This window comes from Passer domesticus, chromosome 7 (assembly GCF_036417665.1).
Source record: "Passer domesticus isolate bPasDom1 chromosome 7, bPasDom1.hap1, whole genome shotgun sequence".
NCBI classification, from domain to species: Eukaryota; Metazoa; Chordata; class Aves; order Passeriformes; family Passeridae; genus Passer; species Passer domesticus.
Genome location: NC_087480.1, coordinates 32,672,415 through 32,692,650, shown reverse-complemented (window position 1 = coordinate 32,692,650; position 20,236 = coordinate 32,672,415). Strand labels below are relative to the sequence as shown.

Sequence of the window (20,236 nt, the reverse complement as noted above, 5' to 3'; positions counted from 1 at the left end):
CAGCTGAGGCAATGAGGGGAAGCTGCCTTTCCAGAGATGGGAGATATTTTAGTTGCAGGGCTGTGGTAGGAGGAAGAATCAAAGCAGCTGTTACCAAGGTGAAAGGATTCTGAATTCATGTTTTGGGATCTTGAGATCCTGAAGAACAAAAATTGGGAAGAGTGTGAAGGAGGAAAGGAAGAACAAGCACATCTCATCTTTTCTCTCTTCCACAAGAAGAGCAGCTGTTTTGATAAGCTGCATTTCCAGAGACACATGTGCAAGACCAGAGTTCCCCGGAGGACATGTGACAGGACTAGGCTAGCTGAGCTGAAATCCAGCTGGATTGCTTCAGGAACAGCCTGTGCATCGCTGTGAGCTGTGATAAATGGTGGCTGAAGCAAATGATGTATTTCAGAGTTGCCCCTGAGCTCTCTGCAGTGGGAATCAGAGCTCCCAGGGGAACGAGAATGAGTTTTCTGCAGAAGCTGGACATGGTTGGTTTGTTCAAGCTCGGAGCAAAGCCATCCAGCTGAGAGATGACTGGATGGCTGTGGTGCTTCCCTCCCTTGGTGAGTGGGACTCACTTTCTGCCAGCCTCCAAGCCCATGGAGCCGAAGGAAAGAGAAGAGAGTTGAGCCTCTGTTCTGTGCCTCTCCCAACAGCTCTGTGGTTTTCTCCTTGCCCTTTGCAAACCAGGAGCTGGAAACATCCTGTTTGTAGGAGATGTGTTTGCTGGGCCCTGCGGTTGAGTTGTGTTTGCAAAGATGGGACCGTCCTTCCTTCCAGCATGGAATCAGGGACTTGGTCACTTTGTCCTGTGCTTTAGGAGGACAGCGAGGGTGCAGTGCCAGAGGGTGTGGAGGAAGGGAGCAAAGGCCTGGCTTTGCTTTAAGGGTGGATCAGCAGAGCTGAGCCAAAGCAAAAGGCTGTTTGCAAAATCATGTTCTGCTTTGGACCAGAGGGAGCTCTGGCTGAGTCATGTTCACTGCAGTTTTATGGCATCCTTTCCTTGGGGCTTAGAGGAAAGTGTCCAACCTGTGCTGATCACACAGGTTAACAACCTTTGTGCATTTGGTGAATTTCTGATTCGTGCTGGAAACAGCACAGAAACACCTGCAATATTTATGCTACTCCCAGCTAAATTCTGGATGAAAGCAATGCTGGATGGATTTTTCTGAACACTGGGGGATGCACAGGAAGAGAAACATGAGAAGTCTCAGTGTTTGTCTGCTTCCTACCTGTTTCCTGTGCTCAGTCACTGAGAAATATGTGTCTTGCCTGTGCAGTCACTTCCCTCTGCCGAACTGTAGTTCCTCCAAACATGTGGGTGTGCTCCTGTGGTCTTCTCCTCACCTTGTGGTCCGTCTCTGATCTCTGTTGCCACTGAAGGGAGCAATGGCTCTGCAGGCCCTTCTGGCCTGCCTTCCTCCTCATTCATCTCTTCCTCCTCTTGTCTTTGCTGAATCTCCCCCTAATTCCTGCTGGGTTTGACTGTGGCCTTCACTGCCGGCCTTTCTCCACCCTCTGCTTCCCGGCGGGGCCCGGAGCAGAGCGGCGTTCCAGATGTGTGTGGTGTTGTCCCCAGCTGTTTCTGGGACTGGTGTGCCCTTTGCTGGGCTGGGTCCAGCTGTGGCCCGTGCCCCGGTGCCCGTGGAAGCTGCCAGCAGCAGGGAGGGTGCGTGAGGGCGCGTCCGTGCCGCTGCCTCGCCAGTAACGCGTGTCACGGCTTGTAACCCGCGGCAGGGCCGCTGCTCGGGGACGCGCAAGCCGTGGCTCCAAGGGGGGACGCCGGGAGGCCGCGGGCAGAGCGCCTCGCGTTCTAGTAAGTAACAACACCCGGGGCTCTGTGTTGTGGTGGCACAGATCATTTCCTCGCACTAGGAGGCCGTGTGTCTGTGGTGACTGCCGTGCCATCCAAGCATGTTTCTCTGTGGAGCACGAGGGAGGGAGGAAGAGCCTTTCCCCCCAGAGACTGCTGCAGGCTGTGCTCCTCCCGCCCGCAGGCTCCTGGTGCTGGCAGGGGGCCTCGAAGGAGCCTTGGACTGGCGCTTGCATCCTGTCCGTCCCTGCTGCATGCTGGAATGCGACCCATGGAGTGAGTATGGTGCCGGGGTGGAGGCAAGCCGCTAACAACTCTCTTCTCTTTGCCTTTAGCCCCGACGAAGAATCTTCACAGAAGTTCATTCCCTTTGTCGGGGTGAGTGTTATTGTGGTGATGCTGTCTTAAGCAAGCTGGAATATGTTCTCAGGTGTTGACCTAAACCTGCCAGGTTTCTGGAGTTGAGCAGAAGCCATTGGGTGCTCTAAGGCAGATGATCAGCATGACAAGCTGTCCTGATGGTTGGATGCAGCTGCCTGATATTTGAGCAAACCTCTAAGACACATCAGCAAACTACAGGGTGTATTTTACTTCTCAGACAGGAATGCCATGTGTCCCTGGAAACCTAATCAGAGGGATGCTGTGCCTAGCATTGCCCTGGTTGCTTGTTTTGGCCAAATTTGCTATTCCCGTGTCATTTCTCTGCATGCTTGCCACTGATAGTCTCCCATCCTCTTAGCATCCCATCTGTTCCTGGGAAGTAAATAGTACATCCTGGCAGGAAGACGATTTATACCACTGTTATTTATTTGGGATTGTCCCTCGTTTTTCCCCCTGTCCTTAAGTGTTCCCATCTGAGGTGCAGAGTGTCTGGACAGGGCCGTGTTTGTTCTTCTGTCACTGTATTTTGTGCACTGTGTGTTCTTTGCCTTTTCCAGCTTCCCTCCCCTTATTTGATCACGCTCTTCAATTCATTAAGTTTTAGGTGTAAAGTCATTGACCTGCAGCCAGAAGAAATCCCTTGGCTGCTCTTCAGCTCTGGGATGTCCTCTTCCCAGTTCCTGCTGCTGTCTTGCCCGCTGGCTTTGCTGTGGCTGCCTGGTGTGACACTGACATGTCCCCTCTGTGTCCCTGTGGTGCGTCAGAGCTCCTCTGAAATCCCAAGGCATTTAAAGAGCTTAGTCTCTCTTGCCCTCAGGCTGACCCTGCTTTCACTCTGGTGTCTCCTCATAGTGAGAGTGTCTCTCTGCAGTATTCCTGAGGTGACAGTCTGCTTTTGTTTGTTGATGGAGAGATGCCTTCTGCAAAGGTGGAGAGACTCATCTCCCCAATTTGTGCCCTGCTGATGAGCTTTGCTGGGAACTTGTATTTCCCATGAACTGCAATTTCTAGTGATGGACTGTTCTTACAAAACAGCTGTTTCACCTTTCCCAGTAACATGGAAAGCCTGCAGGACTTGGAATATTCCAGGCTGTTGTTGGGCTCTGCAAGCTTTTTTTCAGGACTGATTTAGTCCTGTATTTTGTGCAAGCAAATGGGGCTCAGAGTGTTTATCCAGTTTCTCTAAAAGTATTGTTGTCCTGATGTTAGCACTGCTTTTCCAGTCTGGATTTGGTTATCTGAAAGTGGTGGAATTGCTTTGTTGTGTACATACCATTGCAAACCTCCCAAAAAACTTGCCTTGAAAGCACAGACTGACTTCCTGTGCCACAGGTGATGAGGGTCAAATCAGTCTGCTTGCTCCTGATTCTGAAGCATTCCTGACACAGTTGTGGAACACATCTGGAAAGAGTGAAAGGCTAGTTGCAGGTGTCTCACAAAGTCTGAGGCTGGACATGAGCACTGAGGCTCTTCCCTTCAGCTGCAGCCTGCTCAGAGCTGTTGGACAAGGAAGAGAGGGAGCCAGTGACTTGTGGGTTTGCAGCCTGATATTGGCTGCCCTCTTGGCTTTTGGGGTGCAAAACCTGGTGTCCTGCAGCTGGACTGTGCAGTCTCTGACCCAAAAATGGGCAGGGCAGTGCCATGCTGCTCAGCTGGGCTCAAAGCGATGGGAGTGGAGCCTTACAAAGGGCCAGGCAAGCACAAAAGCCAGGCTCAGGCTGCCTTGGGCTGACAGCCAGTTGCCAGGAGAGTTAACAGGATGTGCCTCTTCCTGGAGGGACAGGGGCTGGCTGCTTTCCTGGATGGAGGCCTGCTGGAGCTGCAGTGTTCTCATGCACCTCCCTGAGTGGAGGGAAGGGAAAGTGTTTAACCTTGTGCTCCTCCCATGTGTCTGAACTTGAGCATCTTCAGTCAGCCAGCAAGGAGGGAAAGCCAGAAGAGATTTCCTGCCTGGCTTGCAGACCAAGGTGGCTGCAGGCAGTTTTCTGTGTTGCTTGTCCCTCCCCTAACCCTGCTCCCCTTGTTCATAGCCAGTGACAGTTTGTGGAACATTCTCTTGGCGTTTAACACATAAAGCACAAATGGCTGCTGCACTCCAGAGCTTAACTTGTTGCCTTTTGGGTGGAGAGTGGCCAAACTGAGCTGCAGCCTCCTTCTCCCAAGCCAGTGAGCCCTCAGGAAGCCTGTGTACACACTGCTGAGTTCATGGTGGCTTTTTCAAGACTGGATCTAAATGAGAATCCACCAGAGAGCCTGACAACTCTCCAAGATCTGCTGTTGAACATACATCTGCCCTCCAAACTCTGCAAAGTGTTTTGCTTCTAAGAATTAACTTTTTTTTTCTTTTTTTTTTGGACCCTCTATTACAGATATGTGCTCCCTAGAGATGTGGTCCAGACATGGTTGTTCTAAACTTAATGACCTTCTGTTTTCAAACCACGCAGCCTGTGTGACATCGTTGCTCATTTTAAAGCAGTTTTTATTGACCTGAGCTCCCTTGGCAGCTCTTTCCCATTTGTCAGCATTTGTGTAGGGTAGACATTAGCCCTGGAGACAAGTTTCTTAAGGACCTTAAAAAGGCTCTCTTCTCTGCAGTGTTAAGAGTGATGATCCCTGTGTACCATAGCAGATTATCACTGCAGAAGGTCTCTGCTTTTATATCACCAAGGGCCAGTTTATCTTTCTAGGCATAGTGTGTTCTTGGGAGTTTGTTTGCAGCATGTTCTGTTCCACAAGCTATTGCCAGTGACATTTATCATTAATCTTGATGTACCAGCTGGTGACTGGCCACACGTTTGTGCCCTTATTACAGCGTGATCTGGATCATTCTGACCTGTCCATGTGGTGGTTTGTCCCTGTCTGCCTCAGAGGCTTTGGTAGGGGCTTTATCTTCTTTGTTGGACACTCCCCTCGTTTAGAGAATAGATAACTCTGATCAGAAACTGTACTTTGTTGCCTCTGTGGTTTTCTAACAAACCCTAGCTATGCTGCACTGCTCCTGAGCAGTGGAAGCAGCGTGTCTGTAATTAGCAGGTGCATCAAAGCAGTTCTGAAGGGATATTTCTGACCCTTCTCCTGCCTGTAGCTGGCACAGCTTGGAGCTGATGGGCTGTGCAGAGCTGGGCAGGTCTGTGACAGCTCTGCAGGGTCTATGCTGTTCTTTGTGTGGGTCAGGTAAGGGCTGTGAGCTGGCTGGACATTGCCAGGACCTGCCTGGCTCTTAGAGGACTCCTTAGTTACTCTGACTGCAGGGACAGTGCCATGGAGAGTGCAGAGATGAGCTTGGGTTTGGTTCCTGAAGTTCAGGGGGCTCTTGTTTGATAGAGCTCTTCTGTTCTGCCCCCTTTAGGTGGTGAAGGTTGGAATAGTGGAACAATCTTCTGCAACATCAGGTAAGGAACATCCTGTGTGTGCTTTCTGTGTCCTGCAGCAGTGGGAGGACAGGCTGAGCAGACTCATTCATTGCTGATGACTCAGAGCTGGGAGGTGGAGTTGGATTTTATTGGCTCCTAGTGGTTTGTCTGCAGAAAGAGATCCCTCTCTCCCGGGAGAGGCCTTTTTTTCTTTGTTACTTTACATGGAGCTTCAAGCCAGCTGAAATTCCCACACCTGCATCCAGGGAAGCTCTACTCTCACGTCTGTGCAAACACCATTTTTCTAATGTTGTCAGTGGGGTGGATTCACTGTTACACTTGTTTGAGGTTCCTGCTTCAACCTGAGGAGGCAGTTCATCAGAAGTTCATGCCTGTCTCTCTGCAGTGGGCTCAATTGCTGAATGAAATTGATCTCAGTGCCTGGGAACTTTTGCCCAGGGTGGGCAAAATTTTAGACCCATTTATTTTTTATTGGGGGAGTGCAAAGCTGATCTGCAGAAGGATACTGTCTGCTTACATATACAGACATGGAGTGGTGATGTTTTGTCAATGTGAACTTACTTTTTTCACCTTCATATGCACAGGAATATTGTTTTCCTTGTGTTGGGATTGTTTCTTGTTTTGCTTCACTGTCAAACACAGATTCTTGTGGCCTGGGTGACACACAGGTCTGTGCATAGAGGCAGCCCTTCTGTGGGTCACTCCTTGCTGCCACAGTGCTCCCACCATCCTAAAGGGCCATCAGGAAAGGGATGAAAGCTTGGTTGTGGAAGGTGGAATGGGGAGATCCCTGTGGATTCTAAGAGTGGTGCTGCCCTGCAGTGGTTGCAGAGGGAGATTCCCTGTAGGAAGGAGATCAGTGGGCTGGGCTGTGTGCAGGAGGCTCAAAATCAGCTGGGAGCAAACCCTAGGAGAGCAGATGCCAAAGGAGGAGCCCCGAGGAGTGTCAGTGTCTGTGCCTGCCTTGGACCCAGACCTGCAGAGCCCCTCGGAAGTGTGGAACCAGTCAGAACTGATGGGCCAGCTGACCTCTGGACTGAATCTGAACAAAACCTGTGCAGCAGGAGTGTGGACAAGGAGATTGAGCTTTATCCCAGTGTTCTGTGCTGTGAGAGAAACCCAGACAAACAGTTTGACTTCCTTTTTTTAAGGTGACTCTGATGACGCAGCTCCCTCAAGTTCCGTTGTCCTTTCTTCCACCCCGCCTTCCGTGTCTCCTGCTGTGAAAGAAGCCTCCCCCACGCCCCCTTCCTCACCATCTGTTACAGGCAGCTTCTCCCCAAGGTAAACCACGTTTTGTCTCCTTACAGCTCCATTGGCTGGCTTATCTGGCATACACATGGCAGAGAACTCCAGAGGAAAACCCATAGTTCTTCTTTCATCCCTAGCAAACATTTGGAGTTGTCACCATTTCCCTCCTTTTGCCTCTGGAGTGACTGTGTCCCTGCTGGGGCTGGGGAGGGCAGGGGGGATTTTGCACTTGGTGGGAAGGCTGCATGTCTCGAGGGCAGGATTCTCTTGGGAAGATATGTATTTAAAAAAATTACTGACTCTAAGTACGCGTGGGTGCCAGGCTAATCCCTCATGTTTGTTGTGTTTGTAATGGCCAGTGAGTGGAAGGGCAGAGTGACTTTTGAAGGAGCTGGTGACTTTCTCTCTGAGGGTCATGCTGGCAGTTGCAACTCCCATTCATGTGTGTGCCTGAAAGCATATCTGAACAGCAAGGAGGCTGCACCTACAGGCAATACTAAGCCCTGGTTTAGCTGAAATTTTTAGGGGTGAAGGGAGGAAACCCTTAGAAAGCTGCCAGTAAGACTTGCCCTGGCCAGGACTCTTCAGTTTGTTGTTGCACAAAACGTTGGTGTAGCTGACTTAACACTTTGTGTGCAGCTGTAGTACTCAGAGGAACTTGGTGAAGTCCCCCTTGATTTTGTTAACTCCCCAGAGTCTCTAAGGGACCATAGCAGCAGTCTTGTGAGAAGGGGAGACTAGAAGCATTTGGACTCTGCACACCTTGAGTGGCTTATCCTTTCCTCTGCTCTCCTAAACTGCAAAGTCAGGGGGTTTGGGTTTGTAGAGGGTGGCAGAGCACTGGGACAGGTGCCCTGGGAGGTTGTGGAATCTCCCTCTCTGGAGACATCCCAAACCCACCTGGATGCATCACCTGCTGCAGGTGACCCTGCCTTGGCAGGGGGTTGGACTGGGTCACCTCTAGAGGTCTCTTCCAACACCAGCAGTTCTGGGGTTCTTCTGAAGCTGTGGCACGAGAGCTGGGGGCACACAGTGACACTGCAAGAGCTCGGTTAAAAGAGAGGGAGGGAGGAAGGGACCACATCTGCCCCTGCTGCTTCTGTGGCAGCAGCATCAGCAGATCAAAGAGGGGTCAGATTCACGGACAGCAGATCCATTAGTGGCTACTGAAGGATGTTTCAGGGACCTCCCCTGTAGCATCCCCAGTCCTGTGATTGTCAGGCTGTGGAGGTGCCTGGGCATGCTGTGAGGCTGAGTTTATGTGCTCTCCCTGAGTAGCATCCCCTGCTGTCCCTGTTGGAGACAGAATGGGGACTTTTCATCCCACCCAGAGTGCCCTGCAGTGACCTTTAACCTCTGACTTCTTGAAGTGGCATAAGAGTTCCCTTTTAACAGGAGGCAGTGGAGGTGTGAAAGTGCCAGTTTAGGTGCCCAGCACTGGAAGGTGTCAGTGCCCGTTCACCTGTGCCAGGGGCCCAGTTCCCCAGGCCCCTCCTGGTGTGTGCCTGTGGTTGGATGGCAGGAGAGCCCTGTGTTTCCCAGCAGCAACTGGCTGGCAGTGCAGAGAGCTGGGGCTGGGCAGGCTCCAGGGAGCAGAGCTGAATTCTTGTGTATGGGTTTTCCAAAGGTGGAAGTGGGTTGGAAACTGGTGCCCCCAAGAGCATAGGGTATTAAAGCTGTGAGCCATGGATGTGACAAATCTGAAACTGACACCCCAGCTCTAGGAATCTGGTTCTTTTTGGTTTCATACTGTGTGGCAAAATCATCAAAAAATGAGGAAGTGCAGGTTCAACATTGTTCCATCTCCCCTGCTCTGTAAGTGACAGCACAGGGGGTGGAGGGTGACCCAAAGTGATGGATTAAGCCATGTGTTTAACTGGGAAGGGAACATACAATATTGTGGGCCTGGTGAACATTGGGATGCTTTGTCTTTATGACTGAGTTGAGAAATGTGATGCAAAGGAGCCTTACAACTCAAAGCAGCATCTCCAGAGCATCATCCTTAAAGAATCTCACTTCTGAATATTGCCCTGAGAACCAAAAACCTGGTTTTAGTCATCAAAGATGAACTCTGCTTTGCAGTCTGACTTTTAGCTGAATAAATGGCAAAGAAAAGGAAATTATTTGCTGAGAGGACTGTAAGGATGGGGCGTCCTTGTTTTACCTTGAGTTCCCTATTAGGCGGGTGGTGCATATTTCATTCAAGATCACAGATTTGTCTTCCTTAACAACTGCCATTTCTCAAACTGGAGACACAGACTGGTAGATAAATTTAGGGTTTTGTCTAGTACTTGTGTATTATTCAGTGCTGTGTAGGAAGAAGTATGGGCTGTCACTTGTAGGTCTGCTGAATGGTGAAGCCCTGCTCCCCTCAGGGTTATCACTGAGAGGCAGGGGCAGGAGAGGGCTGGAGCTTCCCAAGCTTCTCATCTTACCTTTGCTGGCTGAAGAAGGGGCTGGCAGCATGTTTTGGTGATGCACAGCTGCTACCACATGATGCACAGGACTTTTCAACAACAGAGCATATCCTGAAATCTGCTGTTGTTTAGCAAATGTCACAGGGCTAACAGAACATTTTTTTTCCAACAGTGGAATTCCCCAGCAAGTGGCAAGGCTTGGGATAGGCAATTGCAAGAAGCAAGTCAGGGAGACTGGGGAGTGAGTGCCTGATGTTCAGGGACCTGCCAAGACTTTGTTCACCCCAGCTGAGTGTTGGTTTTGGCAGTGTTGTTCCTGGACAGAATCACTCATCAGTGCTCAGGGGGCAGCAGCAAGGTGCTTACAGCCTCTTTTCCCCACTCAAAGATGAAGTAATCTGGGCCACCTTAGGAGCTGCCTTTGCTGCACAGAACTCAGCACTGTCTAAGGAAAGAGCTTGTGTGCTCCCTTTCCCACTGCTCGCCCTTGTGACTGCAGCAGGTCAGCTTGTCTGGGCTCACTGAGGTTCTGTGCAGTGGGACCCAGGCTGCATCTCTCAGGGGTGACTTCTTGGGCTTCTGTAGTTGCTGAGTCTCACTATGAAATGTCACTGCCTGATTGCCCAAAGAGCCAGCTGTTTATCCTCTGACCATCAATGCAGCCACTCTGACAAAACCCTGCTGAGAAGCACGCAGGAATTACCTCCTTCTCTTGTTTCCCAGCCAGGGCCTCGGTGCTGAGTTGATGGGCCTGCAGGTGGATTACTGGATTGCAGCTCCACCCGTGGACAGGAAGAGAGACCCAGAGAAGAAGGACCCCTCCACCACCAAAAACACACTGAAATGCACTTTCCGGTCCCTGCAGGTCAGCAGGCTACCTGCCAGCGGCGAGATCGCCACCACGCCAACCATGTCCATGACTGTTGTGACAAAAGAAAAGAACAAGAAGGGTGAGGTGTCCTCCTGTCCCTGTCTGCTGCTCCAGAGCTGCCTGACTTGCCAGTGCTGGGTTACAGCACCTCAGTCCTGTCTTTATCCCCAAAATCCTAATCACTTGATGAGCAGTGGCTGTGTGAAGTGATAGGGTTTGAAAGGGTGGTTCCCCTGCATGGGGGTGCAAAGGGGATGTGTTCACCCTGATGGCTGAAGCTAAGATAGTATAGCCCAAAAGGGAAAAGGTGGGGATGGGACAAGGACATGCAGAAGGCCATGCCTGGACAGTTTCCCTGTGTTCCTTTGGAGCCTGCTGGTGCTGTGTTGGGATATTGGATTAGATAAGAGGCAGCTTGTGCCCCAGCCACCAGTGAGGGTAAATGAGCTCCTCCTTTCTGGCAGTGTGTTGGAAACTTGGGATAGCTTTACTTTCTGGGATGATAACCCCATCCTATGAGCCTTTAGCTCAAAAGAGCCACAGAGAATGAAAGAGGTGTGTAGGGGAAAACAAAAGCCCAGCAAGTATCACAGATCCCTGTGAGGTAACAAAACAAGAGTACCCCCTGAATTGGAGTCTGGGGCCTCCCACTCTTCTGCACCCACCACCCCACAAGAGCCAGTGAGGGGATTCAGAACCTGGAGCAAAGTCCTGGGAGGAGCAGCTGAACTGGGGGTGTTCAGCCCAGAGAAAAGGAGGCTTGGGGTGACCTTGTCACTCCCTACCACTACCTGAAAGGAGATTGGAGCAAGGTGGGAGTCAGTCTCTTCTCCCAGGACATGAGGAAGTAGCCTCAAGGTTTGCCAGGGGAGATTTAGATTAGCTATTAGGAAAAATTTCTTTGCCAAAAGGGTCGTGAAGCCCTAAAAGGGGCTGCCCAGGGCAGTGGCAAAGCCACCATCCCTCCGTGCTTGGAGGTATTTAAAAGATGTATAGATGTGGCACTTGGGGACATGGTTTAGGGATGCAGTTGGCAGTGTTAGATTAGCAGTTCAATTCAATGACCCTGGAGATCTTTTCCAACCTCAGCAATTCCATGATTTTATAATTCTTATGCTTTTGCACAGAATGCTTTGTGGGTCAAAAGGAACTAGAAGATAAATACTCTCCTGCTCATAAACTCATGGCTTTATTTTCTCAAAACATTTTGAATGTTGTCAGTGATTTTGTATTTGCTCCTGGCCTTGGCAATGTGAAACATTCTAGAAATTGAGAACAGCTCTGAAACAAATTATTTTCAAGGAAGCACAAGGCAGTTCTGCATTTACATTTTGCCTGCCAGTAGTTATCCTTCACAACATCCTCTGCCTGTGGGCCTGGGAGTCACTCCTGGTGGACTCTGAGACAAAGCTGGCAGGGCCTCCTGGGCTGCAGGACATGGGTGCACAGCCCTGCAGGCAGGTCACTGCCAGGCCAGCACAGCTGTGGCCCTGCTGGTGCTGGAGCTGCCAGCCCTGGTGACACCCTTTGAGGCTGTCCTGAGACACTCCAAATGTTCTTCCCTGGGGATGACCCAGCCTGCAGCAGTGGTGTTCAACACTACCAGCTTTTGTGAAATCAGTTTGTACATCGTTGCTTATGCATTTGGACAGTTCTTGGGGAGCTGGACCTTTAAGTTCTCCTTATGCCTTCCCTACCCACCAGCTGCCCCCATTTTGTAGTCCCTCCTGCTGTCCAGCTGTCTGTGCAGTCCAGGCTTTGTTGGGCTACAGTGCAGCAGGCCTGGCACTGCAGATGCAGATGTTTTCCCTGCATGGTGTCCCAACAGAGGAAGGTGCCCTTTGGGGTAAGGATTATGAGCTGGGAAGGCTTCACAAAGAGACATTTAGGAATAAGATGCTCATGTGCAGCAGTGATGGTGCTCAGCACTGACAGACTCCTGCCAAAAAGGGAGGATCTAAGGAGTAAGAATTTTCAGACAGGATTGTTTAAATGCAAAAGCTCAAACAAGCATCAATGCAGCTCCTGTGAATGGCACAGCTTGACCTTGTGCTGGTTTGCTTTTCTTCCAGTGATGTTTTTGCCCAAGAAAACAAAGGACAAGGAGGTTGAGTCAAAGAGCCAGTGTATTGAAGGAATCAGCAGGCTGATTTGCACAGCGAAACATCAGCAGAACATGCTGCGTGGTGAGTGCAGCACTTGCATCCCTTTGGGTGTGGGGCGAGGCTCACGTGCTGTGATTGTCCTCCAGGCCAAGGGCTGAGCTGGTATCCTGCCCTGTGCCCTGTAGCCAGCATGGTGGGGATATTCCTGGGGAATGGGCTTTGGTGTGTCCAGCATGGGGGAAGGTTTTAATAGGTCTGGGATGTGGGAACACCCTCCTTTAGCTAGCTCTGAGTCAATGCTCTGGATGAAGACAAGGGCTGGACAGGGCTCCATTGCCCTCTCTCTCATCCCCTGCTTCTCTTGCACATCTGGTGCAAGTGTTGGTTGGTGGCAGGTGGTGACATTTTGGCTGCTCCTCTGGGCAGGACACTGGCACATGCTCGTGCCACAGCTGGAGCCATGTGTGCATCTTGTAGGCAGACCTGGAGTGTCTGTCAGTGGAGCTGGGCATCCAGGAGCAAAAATACCCTTGTAGCCTGTTCAGTTAATAATCCCCAACAGAGGGACCTGCTTGGGCCACCTCCTTCATCCTGGCCTGGTCCCTGTGAGGCTGGCAGGCATGAGGGGTGGCACAGGACATGTATCACCTCTTTGGGAGACATGGATGTCCTGGTGAGAGTGCCAGTGAGGAGAGACTGATGTCCATCTCTGCAAGAGCGCATTTGCCCAAAAAAGAAAATGAGGTGTGCTCAGGAAATCTGAGAAGCCAGATCAGGTGACACTGAAATCAGCAGTGTGGGGAGCTCTGTGAGCGTGGGCTGTGGGGTGTCAGTGCAGTGTGGGGTGTCAGTGGGCAATGCTGGAACAACAACCTGAGCTCTTCTCCCCAAACCTGGTGTGCTCCTCAGCCTTTCTCCCTGCGAGTGCAGCTGAGTGGGGCAGAGCAGCTGAGTGTGGCCAGGCCTCCCTCTGCTGACTGCAGGGGAATTCTGGCAGAGCTGCCTCAGGCTGGCCACTTCCCCTCAGCGTTTTCTAATTCTGCTCTCTTTTTACCCTCCCCTGCAGTCCTGATCGATGGGGTGGAGTGGAACGATGTCAAGTTCTTTCAGCTGGCAGCACAGTGGTCCTCTCATGTCAAGCACTTTCCCATCTGCATATTTGGACACTCCAAATCTAACTTCTAGCTGTGCTCGGCGCAGGGACCTTCTGCCCATCCCGAGGACTGCACACCAGGAGCCAGGACCTGCGTGCCAACTCTGACTCGCGTCGCTCTGCCCTCTCCTGCAGAATTAATTACAGATGTGCTTGGATTACTTTTGAATTACTTTTTTCTATTAACTCTTAAATTTACTACAGAGGAAGGAAACCCCTTTAAACAAAGGCAAAAAAAAAGCGCCAACCAACAAACCAGTCTTAAATATAGATGTGCTGACAACGTGAAGTCGTGGGGGAGTTGGCAGGAGCAGGCAACCTGCCCAAGAACACCTACCACTTACGAGCAGATAGCTGAGTAACTGCACTGCTTATTAACCTGAGACCTCATTGGTGTGAGTGGGCTGGGGGAGCCCTGGATCAGCTCGAACAGATTTTGCAGAAGATCATGTGTGTTACTGTGCGTTTGGCCCCCGCTCTGTATTTCTAGGAGAAAAGGATGGCCAGTCTTTCTTCCTGCTGCCAAAGGATGAGAGATCAGCGAGTCTGGAGGGAGTTCAACTGTCTGGTGTGGAAAACAAACTTGCAGAGTTAGGGAGGTCTGGAGAGGAGATCCCCTTGGAGCGTGGAGCCTGCCACAGGGACAGGCAGGTGTTGGTGCTGAAGCGATGCCTGAGGAGGGTTGGGCAGGAACAGGAATTAGGGAAACACTAAGTGTAAGGAAATGCCCGTGTGCCAGGTCTTTGACAATGACCAAACCTGGCCACTCTGTGTTCTCCAGCTGGCTGTGCTGCTGAGGGGCACCACGTCAGTGGGGTCGCTGCTATTTACATACTCACACCAATTATTTACCTGTCAATAAAACCTCGTCCAGCCTCGAAAGGGAAAGGATTTTTTTCAACAGCTGCAGATTTTTTTAATGCTTTCTAAAAAAAATAAAATAAAATAAAAACAAAAAGTAACAGGAAAAATATTAATTTGCCAAAAAAACCCCCACAAACCCAGGAAGATGAGCCGTTGTCTGTGGAGTGATGCATCACTGTAGTGGCTGGACTGGGAGCCAGCCAGGCACTCTGCGTGTCCAGCTGCCTTCCTGCCCACGTGTCACACTGCACACCTGAGGTGGCACGGGCTGCTCTGTCAGGTGGTGGGTGGGATATTGGGAGCACGGTGTTGTTGCCATGTGGAAGAGCAGACATTTCTGGCATTTCAGGGTAAGGGACTGAAATTTCTGGTGGGCCCTTTTTGGTCCCCCCTTGTGGGCAGGCCAGGCTCTGTGAGCATTTTCAGAAGGCACATTCTGAGGGCAGTGATGCTTTTCAGCTGTTTTCTTTTTTTTTTTTTTCCCTGATCCCTTACCCTTGGGTTTCCAAAGGCTTGGGGAACTGCTTTGTGCTGCACAGCAGGTCCTGCTCTGCGTGGGGACCAGCCGGGTCCCCAGGGCAGGTGCTGGTGGTGTGCTCTGCTGGCAGGGAGGTTCTGAGGTGAGAGCTGCATCTTGTGCCTGTCACAGCTTGGGCTGCTTCACCAGCTGATGTTGTGAAACCCTTTCCCAGCACAAGGGCACCCTACGTGGCCAGGGACTGGGTATTCCCTTCAAACCACACAGGGAGGAGGACACTGTCCCTGGCCTGGTGGCACGCTGCTGGGCAGGACACACGTCTAGCTGCAATTCTTTGTTCTTCCTGCCTTGGGCTGGCTCCTGGCTGTGGCAGAAGCTGGGCTGTAGGGGGATGTTGTTGTGTCCCTCAGCTGATGTTTTCAGGTGACCTGAGCTGATACTCTGGGGCTGTACAGCGTTGCCTAGCAGCAGCAGCGTGGGAGAGGGTGTATGAGCACATCGCATCTTTATTGAGGCTGTTGTATCAAAAAAAAAGCTTTGTAAAGGAGATTAGTCAGTGTGTGATTTCTCCCTCGAATCTCACGCTGGTGGGACAAGGGTGGTTGGGCTGGGTTCCAGCTGTGTGCAGCCTGGGCAGCTCTGGTGGTGCTGCTGCAGAGGTGGGTTGGATTGACCGACTGCAATAACTTTGTTTACTGGGGGGTGAGGGGAGAACCATCACTGTGCTCCTCTTTGTATTTCAACCTACTGTAAAGAAAAAATGTGGTAGCTAGGACAGGGTTTCCAGAGTCCTGCCTATCAAATGTGTGTTGCCCTGCTGTACTCTGTGTGTGTGTGTGTGTGTGTGTGTGTACGTGTGAGAGAAACACTTCTGCTCGTTGCATTTCATGTTGGTTTGTGTTTTGTTCTAACTTTATACAAGCAAATTCATCGGGAGACTCTCTGTACACCTGAGAGCTTGATTTCCCCTGTGTGGAAAGCTGTTGTTGCTCTGCACAGCGTCTTCCATGCAAGAAAACATCCCAGCTCCTCAGCCTTGTTATCCCAAAGGGAGTCCAGCAGAGGCAGGCTGGGTCTGCCTGTGGGCAGCTGTGTGCCATGGGGTGCTGTGGTGTTTCCTGGCCCTGGAGGCAAGGGCTGGCATGCAAATTTGGTGGCACAGCTCTGATCAGGTTGTTGTGCCTCTGTTGTTTCTCCTGTGGAGCCACTTTGTGCAGCTGTTTCTTTCCCTGTCTGGAGTAGAAGCAGATTTTTGTCTCTTAAGAAAAATGAGTGTCAAAGCACATGGCTGCTTTGGGAAGGAGCTTTAGGTCTGGTCCCATGAATGAGTGACTGATCTCAGGTTTCCCAACTTCCCCACAGTTTCTAGGGAAGTTTCTTGCCAGGAGTGAGCTCCACTGACTTGAAGGATCACCAGTGTGGGATGAGGAAAAGTTTCTGGGGCAGCAGAGGGCCTGTGCCTGCAGAGCCAGCCTGTGGGGTTGGGTGGTCATGGCCATGTCTGCGAGTGTGGAAGGATGGCTTAGAGCAGAGACAACACTGCTCTGTGTTCAGCTCTGGAGAGTTTGGGCAGGGAAGGTACATTTCAAATGAAGAAACTCAGGGGGGCTATCTCCCTCATGCTTGCTTTGGAGCTGTGTGGTCTGACAGCAGAGGCAGGGCCTGGGGTGGGCAGCACCTGAGTGGATCTCCAGCCAGGACGTGCTTTGAAGGTGGTGTCTCCCCTGGTGTGTCCCTTTCTCTGTTTCCCAGAGCTCACCCCAGCCCCCCCGAGGGCCGGTCTCTCCTGCCCCTCTGGCTGTGGCTTCTCAGAGCTCTGGTTTCCTTCCCAGCTGCTGTGGGCAAGGCCCCCGGCTGGCTGGGGGTGAGCTCTGCGAGCGGCTGGCTCCGCGCTGAGCTGACCTAGTTTAGCAGCTCCGGAGAGCAGATGAAAGATGGAAGGGGTTTGTGGCATCGTGTTGCACCCTGAGTGCTTCCTGGTCCTCTGGCTTGAGTTTCCTGGAGACAAAGGCTGGGCTTCAGCCCTGCCAGCGCTCAGGCTGGCTCTGCTGTGGCGCTGCTGGTGTCAGGGACATCTTGTGTGGCTGTTCCAGCTCCGTGCTGCAGTTCCCATTCTGTTCAATTGTCACTTTGCATCGCAGTGGTGACTTCAGAGCCCTCCTGAATTACACATGAGTTGGGGAGAGACGTGGTCTCTTTGGCTATGTTTTGCTGCTTTAGTTAGAACACAAGATAAAGCTTGTGGCTTTATCCTGCAGAGAGGGCAGGAGTAGGTGGCTGGCAGGTTTCTGGGGCTGAGGAGATGTGCCTGTTTGCTTTCCATCATCACACTCAGCCAGGAACCACACTGCCCTGTGCTTAACCTGTGATTGCAGCAAAGGCCCTGTCGTGTTTCTCACCAGCAGCGTGTGCTGGCGGGAGCACTGGCGAGCCAGGGCAGAGGATGTTGCATCTGGAGTCTCCAAAGTTAAGAGGGAAATCATGTCAAGAGGCAGCAGAACCGGTGGTCTTTTCCTGCTACTTGGTGTGCTAAGGGATTGGGAAGCTGGGATTAGGACAGTGGGGCCATGCAGCTGTTAAGGGCTTGGGGCCCTGGAGCTTTCTGGAAGTTAGGTTGGATGGGTCCCCTTCATCTGGGGGGTCTTGATTTCAGCAGATATTTGAGTAGTGGCATTTTAATGTAACACGCCCTCTGGGCTTAACCTGGCAGGAGAAGGCCAGAAATGAGCAGCAGCATCTCCTGGAGGTTTCCTGGAGCCTCTTCAATGGTATTCTCATGGGAGATGTTCCTGGCAGGGCTGGCTCCTGCAGGAAGGATCACTCTGGTGCTTTGGGACATACTGGGGCAGAACGGCACGTGCCATCTTGTAAAGCAGCAGGTTGCTGGTTTCTTTAAGGAAGAGCACTGTTCTGGGGCCACATCCAGTCAGCTGCTGGCTGCAGCCGTGGCTGGGCAGTGGCCGGAGCATGGCCAGCCTGGCTGTGGACGTGCCCCAGCTGTGGGGAAGCGCCTCAATTCTGGGGCTGCGTGCCACCAGGCTTGTCCAGACTGCGCCGTGAGAGGGGACGTTACCACTTTGTAGATTCCCGAGCTGTCCATCTGTTTCATTGTTGTATTGTTTGGGTTCTAGGGTTGTTTTTTATGAAGACAGATTAAATGTAAATAGCCTTTTTTTTGGAACAAGCTGCAACGTGCTCGACCTCGTCAACTATTTTATGGTACTAATGCAACACTAATAAAACTGGACATGAAAGCACACACCCGTCCCCTGAGTCGTCTCTCAGCAGGGGCTGCTCTGGCATGCCCAGGGCAGTTGTTTGCAGGAGGAAACAGCAGCATGGCTTTCTGCCGTGGGGGTTCTCTTCTGTTATTTATCCAGCTGCCACTTCCAGGGCAGAGCTGGTGGATTGGCACGTCCTTCCCAGCACCAAGCCCTCCTGCAGTTTTTGCAGCCCTGCTGCTCTCCTGGCTGCCTGCTCTCCCAGAAGGATCCGCTCACCTCCTGCAGCTCTCCCGGATGTGACAGCCCTCTCCAGCACTCAGTCCTCACCTCTGCACAGCAAGGAAGGACCAGGCTGGTGCCTGTTTCTGATCTGGGGGCTGCGTTGGATGGGCACAGTGGTGTTGGGGTACCAAGGGGGGCATCTCAGGAGGGAAGACTGGGGCTATGGGAGCCTGAAGCTGTGTGTGCTCCTGGGAGGACTGTGGGACAGGGATAGGGATGTGTGGCATTCCAAGAACCTGGGCTTGGTGCTGAGGAATCAGAAGGTGAAGAGATGAAGGAAAGAGGAGAGCTGAGCTGTTGTTTTGAGGAAGGAAGGTGAAGAAGAAATCGTGAGAAGTGGGCCCATGGCCACGGTCCTTGCGATCCAGGATGCTGGAGGCAGAAATGGGAATGCTGTGCTGGAGCAGCCTGTATCCTCGTGCTGTCCTGACCCAAGGGTGAGGGATGGAGGGGTGACAGCTGGTGGAGCAACGAGCTGGGGTGAGGGGAGCTCCTCAGAGCAGGCCAGGCTGCTCTCAAGGGACACAGATCTCAGTGACAGCTCACATGCTCTGCGTGGCCTGGCCACGTGCAGATGCATTTATGGCCCAAGCCCTTTGCTGGAAGAAACCACACATGGTGGCACAGAGCCAGGCATAGGATCATTCCAGGTAGGAGGAATGGGGGTAGCTCAGGAGAGGGCAAGCTCAGTACTCTGGAGTGCAGAAACAGCACCTAAAGCCATGAAGGGAGTCTGGCTGGTGGTGAAATGGGGGGGCAGGGGGGCACCATGGGAGAGCTGGGGGGGACAAATATGTGAAGGCTGTGTTCTGGCTGTGTATTTTCTGCACAGGTTCAGCTGCAAACTTGCACTGATGGCCTGGCTGTATGAAAGAGTCACATCCTGAGCATCACCTTTTACAGCCTATGGAGGAATTTGTCTCATCAAATGAATATGGGTGTGAGTGGAGAGGACTGGGGTGGTGGGGAGGCTTGTGTGCTGCTGGGGGAGGCAGAGGACCAGCCCCACATCAGCAGGGAGAGCACCAAGCCAAGTGCCCTTGACACACTCTCCTGTTGCCTGGAAGAGAGGAGAAGGAAATGAGGGCTGGGTGGAACAAGAATGACTTTGGGTTGGAGTGTACCAGGTTGCATGCAATGGGCCTGGAGAGCCTCCCTCATTCACATGCACTGGGACAGATGAATTTCTGCCAGGCAGCCTAGGACTGGGCTCTCAAAGCACTGGCATCTTTCTTTTGCAGGTCTGGGCCTTTCTCAGACCCTCACTACCATGGGACAGGTGTCAAATGCAAGTGCTGCCCTGCCAGGATGCACCAAAAGCCCTCTGGGAGGTCTGGGTTTGCACGGTGGGAGTGGGTGGCAGCCATGGGAGTGGGGTTTGGTGGTGGGAGATGGGGCAGTGCAGGAGCTCGCTCCTTCCCAGCTGAGTGTGGCAGCTCCAGCTCGCCTCCCTCCAACTGCACAACACCCTGGCCCTGACCACAGCTGTTGCTTAACCTGGAAGAGGAACAGCAGGGAAGATCCAACGCGTTTTTCTCGCTATCATTTAAAACACAATTTAGCATTTGGAAAAAGTAATTGATGCCGTGTGACCGTCCACTTCTCCATGTGCAACCACCGAGTGCGCTGGGATGTGATTTGTAAATATTTGCTCTGGATAATTTTTCTGCGTCCTACTGGATTATTTTCAGCTCGGCAGAGTGGCTGCAGCAGCAGCCTGGGGAGGCCAGCCCTCGTGTCCTGCGGTGTGCCCGGCGCCTGTGCCGGCACGCGCTTCCCCGGGTGGCTCGGGAGGGAGGAAACAGCACGGCGGTGCTCCCCGGCGCACTGACCTTTTTGGCTGACTGATTTTCACCCCCAGAAGTGTTTTCCTCACTCAGCTGTGCTCCTTGTGTGTATTGGGAACATAAAAGCAGAGCCCTGTACCCTCCTGGGATGTGAGGACTGTCAGAGATTTGGTGATTAGGGTTGTTTTCCTAACACACAAAGCAAATTTTAACAAGAGCCCTGTTCTTTCTGAAAAATATATGTATTT

General features: G+C 52.0%; 1 protein-coding gene across 17 annotated transcripts in view; it reads left to right on the top strand.

Moving 5' to 3' along the window:
• Positions 1 to 17,954, top strand: part of PACS2 (phosphofurin acidic cluster sorting protein 2) — a 76,331-nt gene extending 58,377 nt beyond the window's left edge. For 7 of the 17 annotated variants that reach the window (XM_064427482.1, XM_064427479.1, XM_064427481.1 and 4 more), the window contains 6 exons: positions 2,137 to 2,179; positions 5,532 to 5,574; positions 6,708 to 6,840; positions 9,948 to 10,174; positions 12,168 to 12,281; positions 13,267 to 17,954. In XM_064427482.1, coding sequence (XP_064283552.1) covers positions 2,137 to 2,179; positions 5,532 to 5,574; positions 6,708 to 6,840; positions 9,948 to 10,174; positions 12,168 to 12,281; positions 13,267 to 13,385 — 679 coding nt within the window. In that variant the 3' untranslated portion in view covers positions 13,386 to 17,954. Of the gene's footprint in view, positions 1 to 1,725; positions 2,180 to 5,531; positions 5,575 to 6,707; positions 6,841 to 9,947; positions 10,175 to 12,167; positions 12,282 to 13,266 lie in introns of all 17 variants that reach the window. The other 10 variants (XM_064427474.1, XM_064427473.1, XM_064427472.1 and 7 more) reach the window with 3 other exon arrangements.
• The last annotated feature ends 2,282 nt before the right edge of the window (positions 17,955 to 20,236 follow it).